Genomic DNA, 20,569 nt, shown 5'->3' on the forward strand with positions numbered 1-20,569 from the left:
CTTTTTTTAGAGCAAATGATTTATGACAAATGAAACCCGGAGAATACTTTCCTAAAACCAGTTTTCCTGTTATTGGAATTGTGTAGCTGAGATCCATATTGTAGATATTTTCTTAGAAACAAGTAGTTTTCCTTTTTTTCTTGTCAATAAAAGCTAGATGCTTATGTTGGAAAGTCAATTTCAAAAACCCTCATATGATTGTTGTTTTCAACAAAACAAAAGGATTTCTTTTTCAAATGGAAAGCTTTGGCCATCAGAGCATCTTGTCGTCACAAATTTTTGAAAAGGTAAATGTAAGTGAGCGATGCAAGAAAATTGGACACCGTCACAAAGTCTATATCAGCAGGCAAGGTGTGAAATGAACACTTGCCAAATACAGGTAAAAAAGGACAATGGCGGCCATTTTGGCAGATGATCCTTTGATAGTGTTATTGGTCAGAAATCAACATGTACATTTCCATGCCTTAAAGCTAAAACATAACACAGTTTTGCATTACTGCATGTTTTTCCACTGAATAATAAAGATCGTTGTTCCCTCCTTAAAGTCCATGTTGGTGGTATTGCTGCTGGCTGTGTTGAGACAGAATGTAGCCTGTGAAGTTTCTTACCTCTGTCTCAGGGAACGTCCTGCCTGCAGCCCCTGTCCCACCTGCAGTTCCACACTCTCTTTAACATGATCCCATCCACCTGTGCTCATACTTTGAATATCGTGTTGTTCTTGAAGATCTTATTGTCCGTCTCCCACCACATTCTGACTGGAGTGAAGTTTCGAGTGCATCTCACACATTTGTGAGTAGCGGTAGCAGGGCAGGAAACTCACTTCTGTGTAAAAGCCACAGTAGACGGTGAATTCCAAAATTCAAACCTTTCACTGTGTCTCAAGCCAACTAGATTTTTTTTTTTAGAATAGACTATGACCACCAAATGATGAGCATTTACTTACCAAGTTGGCTGGTAAGTTTGCTTACTCACAGCCAAAATTTCACAGCCTTTGGATGGTGGGTGGTGTTAATTTCCCGTTTTAAGTGATAGAGTTACACATTATCAAGAGGAAAATGTCATTGGTGAATAATGGTCTGTCTATCTGATATTTAAGGGTAACAAGCTCTAAAAGTCAGACCCACCCGGTTGTGGTGCATAAAGTGGAAACTACAAAATTGATTTATGTGGGCCAAATTATTGTCTTTAAAGTGACACAATTTCACCATCATTACAGTAAACATTTTGAGTTTGATTAAATGGTAAGGATGGGGCCAGTCACCTCTATGCAGGCTAAATGTTGGCCAGTTTTTAGCAAAATTGAGTGACTAGTTTTAATTTCACATCTTTTACAAGATACCCTACTATGTACATTTGGGCAACATCCAGGAGAGACCCGTTTACCTGTGTGTCACCAGATCAATAACAATTTTCCATTTATGCACTGTGAAAGCATACAAGAAACATACAAATATGCTAGATCAATATATATAATAGTATAATAGTTGTTTGTATTATTGTCCCCCTTGATGAAATCAGGGGAGGGACTATAGATCTCCCCGGTCCGTCCGTTCGTCCATAACAAAACATAACATGCACTGCTACACATAACATAACATGCATTACGCTACAACACAGTGGTACATCAACAGAACGTCACTGGCAGAAAACGGAAATCTACAACACAGTAATACATCGACAACATCTTCATCGTCACAGAGGAAACGGTGGAGCAGTCATGGGAGGGGGGTTTGGGCAGGTGCTGTTATGTATGTATGTATGTATGATGTATAGCAGAGGGAACAAAGCTACAACACTCTCAGCATTTTCAAACACTAATTAGCACTAATGAAAGGGGTGCGCTACCATTACAGGGCAAAACAAGGAGACATATTGGTTCCTGATTGGCGCAGACGGAGACGGCATCATTTTGGGGAACGACATGTTTACTGTTGCCTTATTATTTGATGGAGCAACAGTGGATTTTAAGCCATGTTGTAATGAAACTGCGTGTTTTCCGTCTGCAATTCCCACCCTTGATTGAGAAGCTGAGTTTACAACAGGTGTATATTTCCATAGCCTAATTGACCTAAAAAAAAAACACGGGTGGTATAAATATTAGTTCAGTTAGTTCAATTGTAACACGTTTCCATGGATCTTATACTGTGCAAGTGAACAATGATGAGTTTACTGTCACAGCATGTGTTTTCGATAGTTGATCTATATTTTAAATGGGGCTGTTTTATAAAGAAATGTGGGATTGGCAGATCTTTGAATATCAACACGCCACTGTGGCTGAAAAGTTGGTTTCCCACTGCATGATGGAATATAAATCAGTAACAGCCATGTTGCTCCCTACATTTTAATATTGGATCCACAAATCCTGTATAGTGCGGGTTCTGCCATCCAACATCACGCAGAACCACTCCACTGTAGGCTAAGGAAGTGGTTCTTGTAACACGCGATTGCTGTGGTCACACCTGTCGTTTCAATGCAACATTTATCATCAGATCATGCCAGGATGCATAAATTGGACAAGTTTGAACGCTTCCAAATCGGACTTTGCTGGTTTATGCGCCCTTGGTTGTTTTTGTCTTCACCGTTTGCGTTGTGGAAGCTGCACTGGCCTGCCGCTGTCCTTTTTCACTTGACACTGGAGTTTCTTTTTCTATTACTCCTCATCTCAGGGTAACAATTGCCTGCTACCCTGTATTTTTGGTATCAATCATGCAAGGCCCTGGAACATTTGGCTGAATTCAGATATGTTTACTTTACTGCCATCGTCTGATCCTTTACGTCCATGCATTTTTTTTAGACAAGTTATTTATGGTAGCAAAGAACATTTGTCCTCAGTTGATCCTGGATGCAAGCGTCTCTTACTCCCATGCACAAATAGACAGGCACACTTCCATGTGGCATTATTTATTCCCACAACAGTCAACCACACGTCATGTTTTTAGTGTTTCATAACCAATTTGTCTGCTTTCGTTTCAGTGTTTCACTGGCAAGCCACAATAATGGGACCTGTAAGTATTCACTTAGTCACAGCCTTAATCATACTGCTTTATTTGCAGCACTCCTTGTGCAATAATGCTCGCATATATAGTGACAAAATGGCCTATCATTACTTTTTACCCTGAAACCTGTACTCTTAACCCTGAATTGTGCTCCTGCAAGAAAGCACAGCCAACATGGCATTTGACTCAGTGTTTTTTCCATTTTGTGTGCATGTATTTGTCCTTAGTGTAATTCAGTCACTAATGAGATGAATGGCTTTCTTTCTCTACCCATTAGAATGACAGTCCTTACCAGGGCGGGGTATTCTTCTTGACCATACACTTCCCCACAGACTACCCCTTCAAACCGCCAAAGGTAAGCAAGACACACACACAAACGCACAGAAACGCATCATGCATTTGAACAAAGTAACGTTGTGACACACGGCGGCACGTGACTGTTGCCTTTTTAGTCGTAAAACACACCACAGCTTTGCATCAGTCAGTTTCCTGTCATGTCCCCCCCCCCCCCCCCCCTTTCTCTCTCCCTCCCCCCTCCCTCATTTCTTTTCTCTTTGTCTACCTGCAGGTTGCATTTACCACAAGAATCTACCACCCAAATATCAACAGCAACGGCAGCATTTGTCTTGACATCCTGCGATCACAGTGGTCTCCGGCTCTCACCATCTCCAAAGGTAGGCTGCCTTCAAACACTTAGGGGCTAAAGTGCACTGTCAAGAAAAATGTCAAAACTTTGATGATGCAAAATGAATTATTTTCTTCTACCCGTAATTCAAACATAGTTCAAACTCAAAGTAGCCTCATTAATTGGTTTTGCAGATACATGGAGGGCTGTTGATGCTTGTATAAACAATGAGTAATTGGTTGATGTGATTTTTAATGATGGCCGACTATTAAATGAGAGAGGAAAATCAAGGTAGCGGGAATGAGGGAAACATTTCAGTTTCCATTTGAAGGGACATGCGTGCCACAAATGGCACATTTCATCATTTCTCACCTTGAGGTGCTTCTACTGGACAGTAGTATTATCTCTCTGAATGTTGGCTTTAGCTTGTTTCTTCTGGCGGTGGGTTGTTTGCTGATGTGCTCACAAATAGTGGCCTTTGTGTACAAGGATCTATCTAACCACCTTCCTGTTTCTGCTTTTTTTAAAGATATATTTTCTTGTTGAAAATCCCAATTGTCTGTATTGTCAACTCTCATATAGCTCTGACAAATATACCGCAATGTACACTGTTTTTCCCAAGTTCTACTGGTAAAAGCTAAAACTGTTGAAGCAAATGTAATGGCATGCTGTCTCTCTTATGTCATAGTATGTTGGATAAAAGAATATGCTTCAGCGTATGATGACGGATATTTTTGTCTATTCAATGGCAATACAAAGGTGGAAAAAGCATTATTTGGTGTTTTGGTATATGACTATTGGCAATAAAATGATGTGTCATAGGTTCTCTGTCATGCAGGACATACTAAGGCAATCTAGTTTATTGTTTTTTTTCCCTCCATGTTGTCTTTATAGTCCTTGGTAATATGCCATATTTGGCATTGTGCTCTGTGTGATCCACACAGAGCACAAGGAAGAGTAAGTCAGTTAATAAGGATTTTAATTATGAAGTCTAGATCAGCATCTAGGAGTTACTTCTCCTTACTCTTAAGTGAAATGTTAAACATTTCAGCATCAGTTTTGTCTCCACATTTCTTCAATCCCCTCCAGCCTGCTCCGTTGAAGAGCTCAGTTGGAGCCGGAGGAAATGAGAGTCTGAAAACATGTTTCTATCTCAGTGCTGATTGATTAACATTTAACCTCTGCCCTGTCTCCTCCAGTCCTCCTGTCCATCTGCTCTCTGCTGTGTGACCCAAACCCGGACGACCCCTTAGTACCCGAGATCGCCCGCATCTACAAGACGGACAGGGAAAAGTAAGTTCTTCGCCTCACGTAGTTAATGCCTCTCATCGACATTCAACAAAGCACTTGGGGTTGTCGGCCTTCATTTATCAGACAATATACAAGGCAAACTGGTCATACATCTTGTCTTCACTGGCCAGGGTGTAGCTGTAGCTGTGCTGCGGCCTGTGTTGATCAAAGCCAGTGTCAGAACCTGGCCAGAGATGGCCTGAAGCTCTGTCATGCAAATTCATGGTAGATTTGGAAAAATATTTGCTTTAAATATATCTTACAAAGTTTTAACTTCCAGAAACCTGTATCTGTGTCACCCTGCTTATGGTTTGCACTTGTGTTTTGTTTTGTTTTCCCCCATAAGTCATTCAGATTTAGTTTGAAATATCGTGATAATGTAAAACTGTGAACCCAGTATTGTGTATCAAACTGAACCATTATCTTAATGCATTTGTTACATCCCTAGCAACCAGATTTAATAGATAACGTTTAAGTTAAATTTGATTGTTTCACAAAACAATTGAGTGGGAAAAGAAAAACAATGAAGCTCTACGGCTTTGCTGTTCTTACTCTCTAGTGCTGAATCTAAATGCTAATTTGTGGTGTGCAACAAGTGTTATTGTCAAATCCATTTTTTGGGCTAGCTGAGTAATCAATGAAAAGGCAAAACCAGAAAAAATACCACAGCACAGCTATCCCCAGCTGGATAGACTAGAGCTAATAGAAACACAAGGTATATAAAAGAAAACATGTGAACCACACACACTTCTATACTGTAAGAACAGTGGTTATCTATTTTCAGAATTGGTATAGTATGTCAACTAATTGGTTGGTTGTTCTGACATGTTGAATCTCATCATTTGATAATTTTAGTCATTTCTTTTCATCGCCTTGCCCTAAATCAGTGTGGGTACATTGCTGTGTGCAGTTTACTGATGTCACCTGAAGTTCAAATTTTACGGTTACCTCTCGCTGCCGTTTGGAGCCGCCAGGTTGCCCAGTGCAGCTTCAATATCTGCAATCTACTTTTAGTTGGTCATTAACAACAATTAAGCGGCCTGCCTGCCTGAGCGCTGAATATGCAGGGAGACGCCTGTATCGGATCAGTATCTGTGACACTGATGTTGCACAACACCATTATGCAGCCTCTCCAGGTTCCTGCGATCCCATTTCCCCTCAGATAGAAGCGCTTGTGATTCTGACCTATTCACACAGCTTTCCATCAGAAAACGCCTCACGTCCTTTGAGGAAAATGACAAGGACAGCAGTTTTCACAAAGCTCAGTTTGATCGCAGGATGCAGTCCCCCTGAAAGCACTTGTCAGCCAAGGGATCACTGAAACTCCACTGACTTTTGCCTTTTGTTTGTTTGTTTTACTGCAAATTAAGGGAGGGACTGTCTTAATATGCTGCTTTGTAACTACTTGAATAATGTTATAAGCCCATATTTTCTTTACAAGGCTAAACAACTCATTCCTCTCTCTCTCTCTCTGCTTGTGTTGCAGGTACAACAGAATAGCTCGGGAATGGACACAAAAGTATGCAATGTAGTGTTGGGGTAGAAATCATGGCCAACCACCTCTACGACGTAAGGTTAGGGGGAGCTTCAGAAGTAAAGAGAAAACAAACAAAAAAAAAAAAAAAAAAAACATACAAACAAATGAAAAAGTTTAAAACAAGATCTTGTTGGTTTCCATTGGAGTGCTTTCTTTGAGCCACGCCTCCCCCCCTTCACCAGAGTACCTGTTAAAAATCCCTCCACCCCCCACCCCCCCCCATTACCCCTCTCTCTCTTTCTCTCTTTCTCTCTCTCTCGCTCTCTCTCTTTCTTTCTCTCTCTCCCCCCCCCCTCTCTGGTGTACATATTCTCAACTTGCGATGGTAACCCCTCCCCCCTCCTCCTCCTTCACCACCTATCCCTCCCTCCTTCCCTTGTGACCTCTCACCTCCCGTCGGACCTCCGTATCCCCTTACATTTTCTCACCATGCAGGTTGGGCTGTCACCACCCACCCTCCACCCTCCACCCCACACACACACACACACACACGCACACACTCACACACACACCTGCAATCCTCACCCACTCACTCCAAAACATTTTTATCACTAAAAGCATTCCTTTGAGCATCTGTAAAACTTAGGGGACCTTTTTTTTTTCTTTTTGTTACTTTTTTCCCCCATTTTTTTCAGGGAGGGGGGAGGGGGGTATGAGATAGAGGGATTTTTACACTCTGTACCCTTTCTTGTTTTGTTTTGTTTTGTTTTTTTCCCTTTATCATTCCCTGCTGTTAGAGGTGACAATTCAAGAAAGCCGTTTCCGCACGCGAGTCGAGAGGCACTCTGTATTTTGTACAAGGAATACTTAAAAAAAAAAAAAAAATCATAGCAGGCTATATAAAATGGGGAGGAAATATGTATATGGCCCATTTTGGTCTTCTTCTGTTGGATTCTATGAAAGCACTTGAATTTATCCCCACACCTCCCACTCCCCCCACCCTCACTATTGCCATGTAACCAAGTTGTCTCCCCTTTATACACACACACACACACACACACACACACACACACCACACACACAGACACACACACGCACAAACTCTTAACCCCCGTGTCTCCACCACCACCACCTCCACATTCAAGTGGAGGTTCTGGACCAGGTATTTAAGCAAGTTTTTTTTTTTTTTTTTTCTCTTAGTTTAACCTGTGTTTTTATCCCCCCCCTCCCCCCCACATAACTCTTTAGGTTGCATTATTATTTTTTTTTTGTTTTTGTTTTTGCTATTGTTGAATTAGAGGCTAACATCTTTAAAAAAAAAAAAAAAAGGCTATGGGACTGGCTTGGGCTCTGGGTGCGAGGAGAACCCACTCTCCTTGCACAAAACCTCTGTATATTGAATTACCTGAGAGGCTCGTTGAGCTTTGTGTGTTGATTAAACTGTGTAATAAAAGCCTGCGACTCCCGTGTTGACTCATTCTCAGGCCCCGCTGGAGGAGAGGTAGGAACGGGTAACGTGACGCCCGGTCGCACCCACGGCCCACTTCTAGGGAGTTTAGACTGGGGGAGTGATGCCCGTCGGTACCCTACTGCATCACTGTTGATGGTCACTTATTTCACGTGTCAAATGTTGCATTCTTACTTTTTAGAGTCTCTATTTTTTTTTCTAATTTATAGACATTTTTGAGCATATCAGTTGAGCAGGGAAAAGCAAATGGTATGGTGAAATTTACTGAAACTTTACATTCAAGGAAAATGTACATTCACATAATTAAATGAGATTTCATTCGTATTTTAATTTCCCAATATAAACAGTCAAAAGTGGGTGGGAGTGGGGACAAGGAGATGTTCTGCATCGCTATAGCACTGGGAACAATTTACCCATTATTTTGACAAGATGTGGTTCCACATGTCTACTGTCATGGTGCTGCTTGTGCTTTACCTTCTCTAGAGTCTACTGTTTTAAGACCCTGCATTCATAGAACATTTCAAATACATTGAAATGTATTGCATTAATAAAATTGCTATAAGCAGTTCCAAGATTTACCCTCTGTCAGTGAATTCATAATTCCAGTGTCCTTACTTGATCCTGTGGATGATAAGTCGTTATGTCGCCCTCTGCTGGTTGTTTTCAACGCTCTTCAAACAAATTTACAGTGCATTTAATGTAACCTGACCGTCATTCCATTTCCACATATCAACGCTTCCCTGCTAAAGCGGACAAACATTTTTGCAGTGGTCTCTCTTATTGCAAGTCATGAGTTACAGTTTTAGTTATACAGTATAGTCTGGTCTATCTAAAAGTGACTATTCTGGTTAATACAGTTATTTGTTCCAAGAGAAATGGTCTGTGTTGTCGATGGGGAAATGGCCGGGTCTGCTTTGAGGAATCAACGCACCCAGTAGGGGCGCTAATTGACACCAAAGATTCGTTTCTAACTATCAAGATGCTGCACAGCCTATTTCAGACTGGAAACTGTTGGCCGCTACACCGGAACATCGTAGGGGCGGGAAATCATCTCGCACCTGCGTACAACTGAGAAACCGCTAATTTAAGCAGCTACATACAACAGCAGTTTTTTCCTTTTTTTTTTTTTTTACAACAGCTAATTTAAGCAGGAGCCTTCATGGATCATACATCACCATATTGTGTAGGCCTATGTGGGAAACAGAAGCACCTGCTAACCACGTTGTGTTTACAGTGTTGAGACAGTAGATCTCACAGCGCCGTCAGTACCTTACTAAGACCTTAAACATTAAGCTGTTTAGCCAAACCAAATCGCTCTTAACAAAACATATGTTAACGGAATGCAGTGTATTCTACCGAATGGGATTAAAGCGAAGACGGAAGTAGGTAGGAGCGACACCTCTCGCACCAATACGTTATCACTGTCCCTCCCCAGTCCGGATTGGTTGCTGCCCAGTGACGTACCCCGCTGCAGGCTGAGCCAGAGTGCCGGAGAGGACGGAGTTCAGATTAGACTCACCGGTTGACCTTGCTCAGTGAGCAAACCCCAAACAGCACACCGACCAGGGAGAATATGACAACCCCAAATTTACCTGTTATGCCTCAGTTGCCAATGCCGCCGATGCCTGCATTACCCAGCACGGGATTCAGGATATCAAAAGGTAAAGCCTTAAAACTAGCTAGCGAATGAAACAAGCTAGCTGAGCTAGTTTAGGGAAGCCAGTATTTCGCTTGCCGCACAGCGGTAACTAACCCAACCAAGTTAACGTTATTCCAAACTTTATTTTTTAGGGCACAGGCTGGTGTATTGAGACAACGTTTAGTAAGTTTAACACGTATACCCTAAACGACGTTTATTGAAGTTCACAAGTACTTAACAAATGCAATGTAAACAAACGTTATTTAGCTGGCTACCAACCAGTTAGCTAAACTATCCAGTCAGTCCCGTTGGATCCAGCCACAGGTTGTGCTTCCAACTTTAGTCGGTCACACTGACTATTTTTTGGCTCTGCTGTGGATCACACCATCCAGAGCAGGTGTATCTTTCTCCATGTGTCATGGCTTATGTGGCCATTACGTGAGGCTGTAAGCCGCTCTAGTATTCTCACTGAACAGTCCGTGAAGGTCCCAGTTGTTTTCATATCTTGCAGACCTGCATCATGTGATGCACAGTTGACCTGGAAAATCTTCATGGCTTCTGCGCCTTAACTTGGAAGGCTGTCTGTATTTGCCCTTAAAATGGTGAGAGTCACTTGGTAAAAACACAGTTCCAGACTTATACATTATTTTCTACATCATTCATTTCATTAGTCCATAATGCTGACAGCGTAGTGTAACAAGTGCCCTGTGCAAATATTTTACTGCTACATTTGTCACCACTATGACATGCAGGATGCAGTTTCTATGTTGCCATAAATTTCAAGTGTGATAGTTCATGTTTTGCCTGGTCAAAATGTCTTGTGTGAGAGCAATTTGTCATTTTCACTGCACTTACTGCTGTGTTTGTTAATGCATAAGCTCAGCTGGCTCTTTCTAACATATTGAGATTGCAGTGGCAAGAGGTATAGGCCAGGTGAACGGGTCAGCTAAATCACATGTGTGCATGTACTAGTAGTTGCCTTGTGGTTTGCCTTGGGATATATCCTTCCTGTGCTTAAATGCCATTCGCAAATGCAGCACAGTTTTAACCGGCAGGGATAAAGGTCAGTTAATTCGATGCATTTCAATACAATTTTATTTATCCCACATGGGGCAACTTAAAGGTACAAGCAAACATTAAAAACAAGACACAGAATAAGCATGTTACGTAACAAATAGACAAAATTATGGCCTTAAAGGAAAAATACACCCTTAAGCTCTTAATAAAACAGCTATTGGTGATGTATCTTGAGTTTCTCAAACCGTTTTTGTTGTTTGGTGGTGTATTTTTCTTATTAACATGGATAACTGGCCAAATGTAGACGATGTGACCTCACGTTGAGATATTTTCCAGTGCAGCTACAGTGGAGTTTAATAGAAGAAGATTTTTCAACTGTCTAAAACAGTAAACGTCAGGTTTTGGTGTCAGTCCCTCAGAATCAAAGAGCGAGGGCGAGGCTGCGATGTATGCCCCAATGTTGACAAACAAGTTGGCTAGCTAGCTATATTTATATACCAATACACCCACCTTTGGTTGAAAGCAACAAATTCACGCCTGTTCTCTGAAGGTTACCAAAAGGCATTCTGGGAAATGTGGAAATAACTAACTGAAGTAGAAGTAGAAAAGTAGGTACACTAAAAACACCAAATCACAAAATAACTCCTGGAATGCATTGGACATCATAAATTGATGTATCAAAACATATTTCCCCAGAATGTGACACGGGTTTGGTGATGAATACTAAAATTCAAAATGTCTATTTATCTCTTTTAATCAGATTTTTTTTGTTTTCTTGTACAGAGTCAGTCAGTGTACCTGTCAAAAATGTAGGCTATTCACCAGTTCCCATAAGGAAAGCAATCATACTTTGAGTCTTGTATTATACTATCACACATATTTTCCTGGATTAAAATCAGCACAGGGATTAGCTAATCTACTTGAGTATGAGCTGCAATATGTAGGCCTAAACCTCCATAGTGTGAGGCAACACAGGGACTTCCATAGGGTTGACTCTGGTTAACCTGTACAGGAATCTGAAGGGTTTGACGTTGAGATATTCTGGTCATATTGAGCTATCGTGCGATCCTAGTGTGTGTTACCTTAACCATGTGCTGAGTGTGTAAATGTTGAGGATGTGGGTGTCATTTAAAAATCTAGGTAAAGACACTGCTACTGAGCTAACTGTGTACCTCAGTATTGTTTAAGCTCTTCTCCAGCACTATCATTAAGTTGAAATAGCTCTGTTTTCCTTCTATTTCAAATGGTCTGTGTAAGGATGCATGAAGCGGACGTATGACTATTTTTTTTCAGTTTATAAATTGTCGCCACTATGTCACATTTCTTTTCATCAGTGGGCAAACAATGAAGTTTCCTCCTCCATCTCAACACCATTATTACCACTGACAGCACAACATGTGACAGGCATTTTGATTAGTACTCATGAAGTAAAGTGCATTATTGTCTACTAACTGTAGTAGGTAGGCAGCCACTTTCTCTCACTAACTGAACAGTTCTGGGAGTCAGTATGGAGGCGTCAACACAACAGTGACAGCACTGCAAGTCATTATTTGCTCGGCCGGAGTACAGATTCAGGAGTCCATGTGTTTGAACTGGCTTGAACCCATCTAAATGTCAAGATAGACATTTCCCGCAGCCTTTACTTTATGCTTGTGATCATAATGTTCAGATTTTTCCCACCTGAACTAGAAGACTAAGAACACAGTGATCATGTCTTTATTAAATTATTTTAAATGTCTGATGATATGTGATGAAAGTCATGCATTGTGTTCACTTTATTTAAAATGATTCATCCCTTGCACTTGACTGAAGAAACTGATGTTGTGCCTCAAGTTATATGTTAACATTATCTGTGATGTCAGATTTCACATGTGGGAGAAATGTAGAGCGAGTGTGTTGCCAAACCCGGAGGTTATGAGCTGTCTTACAACTTGGGCGTTAACCTGAGCAGCATAAGTGGGAAGTATGTTCATTTTCCCTCAAGTGACCTGACTGCAGAGTAAGAACGTGTGTAAGCTTTGTACAGTGATAAGTAGATCATGAGGAGATAAAAATCTTGCTTTACTGGTATTCAGTCTTCAAAATGGTTTTTCAAGGCACCTGAACGCCTGAGCAAGGCCTAGCATAACTTACTGGAATGTAGCCTGCTACCTCCCCCAAAGTCTACATAAATGACACTGAATGTGGATTTGGGAGGTAAAAGCTTGTAAAAACTCAGCCGCTCTGTGATGCTTTATACCATAGGATACCAAAAGATTTAATGTTGGTGAGGCAAGTCCCTTAATGCCCACCCTGTGTGTCTCTGCAGACCAGCTGATTGTTGCGGTGCCAGTGGCGGTGGTGGCGGCTGTGGGGGGTTTCCTGGTCAGCCGCTATCTGAGCGGGCGGAGCTGTAAGAAGGGCCTGGTCAACACGTCCATCAGCAAAGACAGTCCCAAAGTGGTGCACAGCTTCGACATGGAGGACATCGGCACCAAGGCCGTCTACTGCCGCTGCTGGAAGTCCAAGAAGGTTAGGAATTGTTCAGAGGCATTGACGATTACACTTTGGGTCAGACTTTGTGTAGCCATTCAGTGCTGTTATAACCCTCTGTAGGCCAGCAAGGCGTCTCACTGGGGCTAGACAGTGGAGATGGGACGATATGCTTATCTCACAATAAGATTAAATATGCAATATGAGGTTCACCATTCAATACAACCACGATACAATGCAATAAATTAAAGTTCAGTGACAACAAAGTCTGACTGTGCAGAATTATGTTTATTTCTGAGCCACAAATCTTTCTAGCATTGGCATTGGCTTGCTAGAATTTAAACAATTTTAAAATGTCAGTACAAAGTGCAAATAATATAATTTGGATGGAGAGCTTGTGACATTGTTTCATTTGTGATTACTACAGCAGAATAAAATGGAGTGAATATCACGATTCATTTTTCTGCCCCACAATACGTATTGTCACATTTTTGTATTGCGATATATTGAATTTTGATATATCGTCCCATACCTACTAGACAGTTAAATTTAATGTTCCAATATGAACAATATATTTTAACTAGAAGGGCACTCGGAGAGCACAGACCTCCGCCAAGGTTTGCGCTATTATTGCTTGTTTGTGAGTCAGATCCGGATCCGCTCCAAAATTTAATAGGTCCTTCCTTGGCCCATGCTACGCCCTTCCACGAAGTTTCATGAAAATCGGGCCAGTAGTTTTTCCGTAATCCTGCTAACAGACAAACAAACAAACGGCACCATAAACATAACCTCCTTGGCGGAGGTAATGAACAATATGAAAAAGTCAATATGCATATATTGCGAATTTAGTAGGCATTTTGCAGATTTTTGTAGACATTTCCATATGCCAAAATGCTCCCACATTTCCATGATAAAAGGCCTTCATAGTGAATTGTTTAATATCTCTTCATTTGCCAATTACAAGGCTTCATTCACAAAAACATTCTCTGTACCTTCCCACTATGATGACTGAGAATGTGGTTCCCCCTCAGTACAGTGATTTAACTTACAAGGTATAGGTTGTCCTGGTTGTCGTAAATCGGCATGTAGAATATTCCTAACCAGCAGTGTTAGGAACAACTGGATGAGTTAGAGGGCAGACCTGCTATCAGCTACTGATATGGTTAAGTACGGAAACACTGAAGGGCAGGGCAGCCAGCAGTGTTTGCTGGCTGACACTGACCCCTGGCTTCAATAATAATCTCAGTTTTATTTAATGGCCAGCAATCATTTTGTCTAGGTGTCACGTTTTTTAAATGATGGACCTCATTTTGAATGAAACTATAAGGGCTACTCGAAGTCCACAAGCATGTAAGGCCTCCCTGCAGTGGGGAGTAATGAAGCAAAAACTATTCATTAAAAGTATTAGTACAAGTAAGTATAGTTAGTAAAACTACTGAGTGGACCAAGGTGTGGTTTTGTAAAAGCAAGATCCTCAATTTGCCCGCTGGACACAGAATGAAACAAAGACAGTCTCTGTGCTAAAACATTTTAGCCCAGAATATGGATTGATTGTCGCCTGTTGGATCTTTCCTATCATTTACGACCACTGGGATGTAGGATAGCTAACCAGATCCATCTCCCCATATCATTCATTGTGATCATAAACATAAAACTGATGTTTGATCAGCCCTCCTGTTCATAAGGAGGCCAAAGTTTCTTTTAAGCTCTACGTTGATTTCTGCTTCCTAGTTTTGCAAGCTGCTTTTAGGAAACTAGCGGCACTCTCTCACAATCACAAAGTACAGAGGGCTTAACTTGATAAGAACGAGTGTGTCCTCTAACGGTGTGTGTTCTCCTTGCAGTTCCCATACTGCGACGGTGCCCACACCAAACACAACGAGGAGACCGGGGACAACGTGGGGCCGCTCATCATCAAGAAGAAGGATGCTTAAGCCAACCGATCGGAGGGCTCCGTCCTCCCCCTTTGCCGCCGCCTCCACCCACCCCCCCACTTTGTCCAACCATCACTCGTCATTACAGTGTCACACCGACGGTTACAGTATGGCACTGCCACAATCAAACAAAACAACAGATATTCCCTTCAGAGACAAATATCAAATGCTGCATTCAGGTGCAGTCAGAATGTGGGAGTCTCCAAACTCTGCTGAAAATGTGAATTATGATTTTGTACATTCCACACTGTTCCTAACACTACTGACTTGACTTGAACATCAAAGGTCATATGTGGAGAGATAAGGAAGGGACTTTGCCACCAACAGAGGCAGACGTTGGGGTACTGTGGCTGCACAGTGGCGTTTTGACCTACTTGGCTAAAACACTTTGGTCAAAGTTCATAGGTGAAATTCTTCCCTGTGCAGGCATTGTACCCCCATGTCAGCTGACATCTGTGTCCCCTCCTCCTTGACTCCTCCTAGGTGCGGAGCAGGTGGTTGAGAAACGAAGCGGCTGGCAGCTCTCCCCCCTCAGTTCAGTTCAGTTTGAATTTGAATGCAGCACAGGCCTTGAAAACACGCTTACACACAAAGCTACAGCCCGCCACCCCGAGTCCGAACACAACTAACTCATACGAATGTTACACGTTTTGATTATTGCACTAAGAGCTGCTCGGTCAGAAGTCGACAATGGCGTCTGTCTTAAATGAAAGATGAAATAATAATGCGCACATATCCAATCGGAGAACAGTTGAAACGCTATCATACTGTTTGTAACAAGTCATTCTGTCTCGCTTTCTGACAAAACTGTTGTATTTAATCTGTAAAGTGTTCCAAAGTAAAAGCCTGTGTGTGTGAAGGATATTTTTTGCTTGTTCTTCAGGTTTATTTTCTACCGGCTGCGGCGCGTCTGACTCTGGTGATTCATTGCTGTGTATATTGTGAATAAAACTTGTCTCGAGTGGTCTGATTTGTAGACTTCATTTATTCGCAGGAAGCTTTTGCGCAGTAGGGGCAGCTAAGGCCTTCAGGGCCAGGGGGCAAACTCTCATTTTATTTTTTATTTATTTATTTTTTTTAAAACCGAAGGATCAGATTCACTTGGAGCAATCAGATGGCAAATCCTCTCTACCAGCAGCAAGGTGGAGAAACGTGCTGCGGGATGCAGCGGGCTAATGAGTGAGCGCGGTGTGGCCCTGCGTGGCCGCTGCAGTGGGATCCAGCCTGCTCATTGTGTTGGAGGAGCTGAGCCGAGCAGGCCGCCGTGCTGCAGTGTCCCACCGACAACCAGTGGCCATTTTAAGAGGCGGCAGTATCGCCGCTGACCGCTAGAAGACGCTGTGTTTTCATAAATAGTCCAGACCAGACAGTGTATGTGATTATGGTGGGCCCCTGCTCCCATAGTGACACACACACACGCGCACGCACGCACACACACACACACACGATGCATCTGGCTGCGTGCCAAAACGGAGGACTCTCATAAGAGGTGGAGTGGACTCGACCGTCCTGGTGTGAGGAGTCACCTTAACCAGACTGGATGGAGACGGCAGCGGCTGTCTAGACCAGACTCAGCTGTCTGGATGACAGATACAGGGACTCTGTTTCTGCTGCATGGCCATAACATACTTCTCTACTTTCTGAATGAACTTGTATTCGGCACGGGGGGAAATGATTATGTATTTGACTTCTTCTGAGGACAGATGGCTGTAATTGGGTGATTTCAAATATCTGAGATCACTATGTTTTTGTTGGTATAATTATTGTACGTTTTGTCTAATATTTTGTAGCGGAGTTTTATATTTCATGTTTTATTATAATAGGGTATATAGCATTAATGTTGAATCTTTTCAATGATTAGAAAATAATATAACATAGGTTGAGGAATCATTACATGAGAATAATGGCCTAAAGCGTTAAAAGGCACATGACACAGTCTGCCTTGTTTAAGGAATACTATTTACTCATCACATCTGTGTTACATCTGTACTAATGGATGATTCAGATCCTAGAAGAAAAAAAAAAATCCAAAATGTTTAATTTGAAGCAGCATGTCCCCTATGAATAGTCATTTATGTGTTAATTAAGACAGTTTAAATTACTGATCTCATAATCTTCACACTTTGTCCACTGACTTGCTGTGAAAAATCTTGCTATGAGATTTTGAAACCTCACACACACACTGTTCCTCAAAGCAATACCAGCCACCATTATTTTGCAAGCATTTTTCCATATATTTGTATAAGGACTATTTTGCTACAGGCCACGTTTTGGCATCGGCCCACTCCGCTCAGCTGTGTTGGTACAGAAGTGAAGCTGGTACAGAGGTGTATTCTCCAGGGCCCGCGCACAGTCTTTTCTCTGACCCCATTTCTTCGTCCCACATAGCCACAGAGCCCAATATTTTACAAAACAACTATTTTCTTTGACTAAACTGGGGTTGCGAATAAATAGGGTTAATTTACATAGACCTAGAAGATGGATGATAGGCTTAATTTGTAATGCTGTAATATTTAGACTGTGGGATGAAACGATGAATAAATCACTATAATATTCCTATAATATTCCTATAGTGTGTGTTACTGAATAGTGTGTTATAGTATATCTTTTTTAGATTTGTATCTCCTATAGTATCACTATAATATTCCTATAGGATATTGCATATTGTTGTTATATATGTATAGTATTATTGTAAAATGTATCATAGGATTACTAGAGCTTTTTCGGGAGCGCTAATTTTGCCTAATGTTTTAACCCGGGTTATGAATGAACCGGGCGGCCTGGCACGGGCCTGGATAATTGATGATGTAGGTTTAATGTGTCCTGCTATAGTATAGAGGCTGTCAGATGGCTGGACGGCCCTGCTGTCAGTGTGGATATTCCGGGGTCGCTCTGACCAGATGATTTCAGCAGCAGAGTCCACTTCGCATTTTGAGCGACGCCCCCAAATTCCGTGCAGAGTGTTTGCAGACCCTCCGGGACGGAGAGGTGGAGGAGGAATCGGCAGCTCCGCCGTCCATATACACTACAATCACCACGCCAATAGTTCATGACTCCGTAATATCTTTGACAGGAGGCTTCGGGCGGATTTTATAAGGTAAGAGTGGACGATTTGCGGATACTTCCTGTCGATTTTTCCCGGTTTGTTTGTCGCCTTTTTCCTACGCGCAGAGACGTGTCGCAGCGACCACTCGGACTGTGGTCAGCTCGCCGTGGCGTCGGTCGAGCACCGTCTTCTTAGGTAACGTTAATTACGTGAAATGATCGATCGGGCCCCTCGTCGAGCCGCTAAAGCCTTTACACAGTCGCTTCGTAATTGCATATATGTGCCGTGTTTAATCGCCGGAATAGTTTTTTAACAAATGTGGACAAGGAATGTAGCCTAGTCTTTTTTTATCCACAGCAACCGCATCGTTGCGCACCTCGCTGCTCGTCGTCGATACCAGACAAAAGACAACCTATTTTTTATGCTCCACAATCTATTCCGCCACCGGTATGCTTTTGTTTTGGCTGGCACACATAACACCAGTCGTCAAAATGTATTTGAAAAGCGCGCTCCACATTTGACCTGCGCATATGCGCATATCTTTGCATATTGTTGTCGCTCTGTTATTGATTGCATTGATATACCGTGAAATTCTTAAAGGGATACTGCCTCCTGTATGCGGAAATCATTGGCAAGGCATGCACTCTGTGTGATATGTGGCCCGGTCGTGTTTATTCAGCCAGTTATTTTTCAAAGCTTGTACACATATATCCTATATTTCTCTCCAAGCACACACACATTCTTTACGCTGTGATTCCAGTCTCTGACCTCATGTTTGGTGCTTCTGGGAAATATCTCCCCGTCTCCTCTCCCCTGTTCCTCTTCTTCTGTTTTTCTCCCTCCAACATTTCTATTCTTAACCTTCCTCTCTTCATCCCCTATTCATTTCTAGCTCTCCAGGACTCTGAGGCTGCAGCAGAGAATGGGAATAGGGACACAGGCCAAGGCTTGCCATTTTGGCTGAAGTAACAGCAGGACGGTTGTCAACCCCACATCGGCTTCAATCCCCTTTTCCCTTACCTCTCCTCACCCGCAAGCACACACACACACACACACACACACACACACACAAACACCCACGCACGCAGCCACAGCTATGTCCACCGCCATAGACATGGCGGGCCCTTCCTCCCCCGATCAGGCACACAGCAGCGCTAAAATCCCCAACGAGCCGCTGAGACCCAGCCTGAAGCGCTCCAGCCACCCCTACAGCCTCTCCCATTACATCTCCACCCCCTCCCCGGCCATGGACGTCACGGGCCTGATCCAGCCCTCCCCGGCCCAGCAGCGGGCCGCCCAGCCCGGGCACAACAAGCCCCGCCGGGCCCCCTCCTGGCCCGACATGTGGGAGTCGCCCAGCGGGCTCCACCTGGCGCACGCCGCCGAGCTGCTGATGCGCGCCGGGCTGCTGGCTCTCACCCCCGCCACCACGGAGCAGGCCGGCCTGGGTCCGCAGAGCGGCCAGCCGGCCAAACGGGAGGCCGCGGAGGCCAAGGGGGAGAAGGGCGACGGGGAGGGAGGCGGCTCCGGGCCCGAGGAGGAGGAAGAGGACTCCCTGGGATGCGGGACGGAGTTCCAACCCTTCCTGGGCGCCTGGTTCCCCTTCAGCCCCGCTCTGTTCCCCCTGGCGGGCTTCCAGATGGGGGGAGGCCGCTGGAGGAACGCGGCCGCCGCCGGCGAGGGGATAGAGGGGCTGGTGGCCGAGGGCTACTCCCCCGGGTCGCTGGGCGGGGGCGGTGGAGGGAGGAGGAAGAGAAAGAGGTGCGGGGAGTGCGTGCCGTGCCGGCGTCAGAGGAACTGCGAACAGTGCAGCAGCTGCCGCAATCGCAAGAGGGGACACCAGATCTGTAAATACAGGAAGTGTGAGGAGCTGAAGAGGAAGCCGGGAGGCCCCGGGTTCGAGACCAGAGTCTCCGGGTTTGACCTAAGGGGCTCCGACTTTACTTTGGGCCTGGCGCAGGAGAGGAGCAACGGAGCCTTGGATGGATAGTAACGTATGTGACAGCAGCATTTGTTAGAGGATCCCGGTTGGATGATTGTTCAGGAGCTGCGGTGTCAAATGCACAGGACGCCATGTTAATATGCTTGGATTGTGGCATAAAGATCGTCAGATCTTGTGCTTTGAATTTGAGGAACTGCAGCTCCGTTTTGAGAATGTTCACACTCGCTCCCATCCTTTCTTTTGACAATCAGCGAATTGGAGAGGAGAGAAAGAAGGATACCAATGTGTGTCAATGCTTAGACGATGACAAAAAAAATGCTGTAAATATACTGTAAATATCTGGAAAACATTATGTCTTTTTTTACATCCCTTTCCAGTTTGGATGTATTGTGTTTCAGCATAAAAAAAAAAGAGCCAAATGTTTTGTTTCTAATGGGGAGTTTTGATTCTGTTGTTCTGACGTCACCGCATCAGTAAGAGATGAATGAGTTCAGCATAGGCTAAATTATTTCATGTGCAACTCGTACTGTATAGCTCTGTTTGCCCTTTTGAAATAAAAGAAGAAATTGACCATGTGTATTTGTCTATAGGGTGCTTTCATAGTGGGTGTGTGTGTGCGTGCGTGTATGGGGGGGATCCATATTCCATGGGGTGTATGGTGTG

At 43.4% G+C, this 20,569-nt stretch overlaps 3 protein-coding genes across 3 annotated transcripts; all 3 read left to right on the forward strand.

Annotated features, from left to right (window-relative positions):
• Window positions 1-2,423: 2,423 nt before the first annotated feature.
• LOC139639011 (ubiquitin-conjugating enzyme E2 D2-like) lies at window positions 2,424-7,834 on the forward strand. Its single transcript, XM_071513045.1, has 5 exons — window positions 2,424-3,005; window positions 3,274-3,351; window positions 3,565-3,670; window positions 4,821-4,914; window positions 6,398-7,834. The coding sequence occupies exons 1-5, from the start codon at window positions 2,997-2,999 to the stop codon at window positions 6,441-6,443; spliced, it is 333 nt and encodes a 110-aa protein (XP_071369146.1). The 5' UTR covers window positions 2,424-2,996; the 3' UTR covers window positions 6,444-7,834.
• Window positions 7,835-9,349: 1,515 nt separating this feature from the next.
• On the forward strand, window positions 9,350-15,878 carry LOC139639009 (CDGSH iron-sulfur domain-containing protein 1-like). The gene is made up of 3 exons (XM_071513044.1): window positions 9,350-9,517; window positions 12,821-13,023; window positions 14,829-15,878. The coding sequence occupies exons 1-3, from the start codon at window positions 9,430-9,432 to the stop codon at window positions 14,916-14,918; spliced, it is 381 nt and encodes a 126-aa protein (XP_071369145.1). The 5' UTR covers window positions 9,350-9,429; the 3' UTR covers window positions 14,919-15,878.
• A 2,005-nt stretch (window positions 15,879-17,883) lies between these two features.
• Window positions 17,884-20,463, forward strand: LOC139639012 (CXXC-type zinc finger protein 5-like). Its single transcript, XM_071513046.1, has 2 exons — window positions 17,884-18,015; window positions 18,857-20,463. Exon 2 carries the CDS (start codon window positions 19,061-19,063, stop codon window positions 19,952-19,954), a length of 894 nt encoding a protein of 297 aa, XP_071369147.1. The 5' UTR covers window positions 17,884-18,015; window positions 18,857-19,060; the 3' UTR covers window positions 19,955-20,463.
• Window positions 20,464-20,569: the final 106 nt, after the last annotated feature.

The sequence above is a fragment of the Centroberyx affinis genome, unplaced genomic scaffold (assembly GCF_046629955.1).
Source record: "Centroberyx affinis isolate AG114_WGS23_722 - 3 ecotype Tasmania unplaced genomic scaffold, CSIRO-AGI_Caff_v1 ptg006725l_1, whole genome shotgun sequence".
NCBI lineage: Eukaryota > Metazoa > Chordata > Actinopteri > Beryciformes > Berycidae > Centroberyx > Centroberyx affinis.

Excerpts from the sequence above, each read along its gene's own strand:
- LOC139639011 (XM_071513045.1), top strand. Across the intron at positions 3,352-3,564 it reads ACCCCTTCAAACCGCCAAAG|GTTGCATTTACCACAAGAAT; the intron begins GTAAGCAAGACA and ends GTCTACCTGCAG. Across the intron at positions 4,915-6,397 it reads TACAAGACGGACAGGGAAAA|GTACAACAGAATAGCTCGGG; the intron begins GTAAGTTCTTCG and ends CTTGTGTTGCAG.
- LOC139639012 (XM_071513046.1), top strand. The coding sequence starts at position 19,061 with ATGTCCACCGCCATAGACATGGCGGGCCCTTCCTCCCCCGATCAGGCA.
- LOC139639009 (XM_071513044.1), top strand. The coding sequence starts at position 9,430 with ATGACAACCCCAAATTTACCTGTTATGCCTCAGTTGCCAATGCCGCCG. Across the intron at positions 9,518-12,820 it reads GGGATTCAGGATATCAAAAG|ACCAGCTGATTGTTGCGGTG; the intron begins GTAAAGCCTTAA and ends GTGTCTCTGCAG. Across the intron at positions 13,024-14,828 it reads GCTGCTGGAAGTCCAAGAAG|TTCCCATACTGCGACGGTGC; the intron begins GTTAGGAATTGT and ends TTCTCCTTGCAG.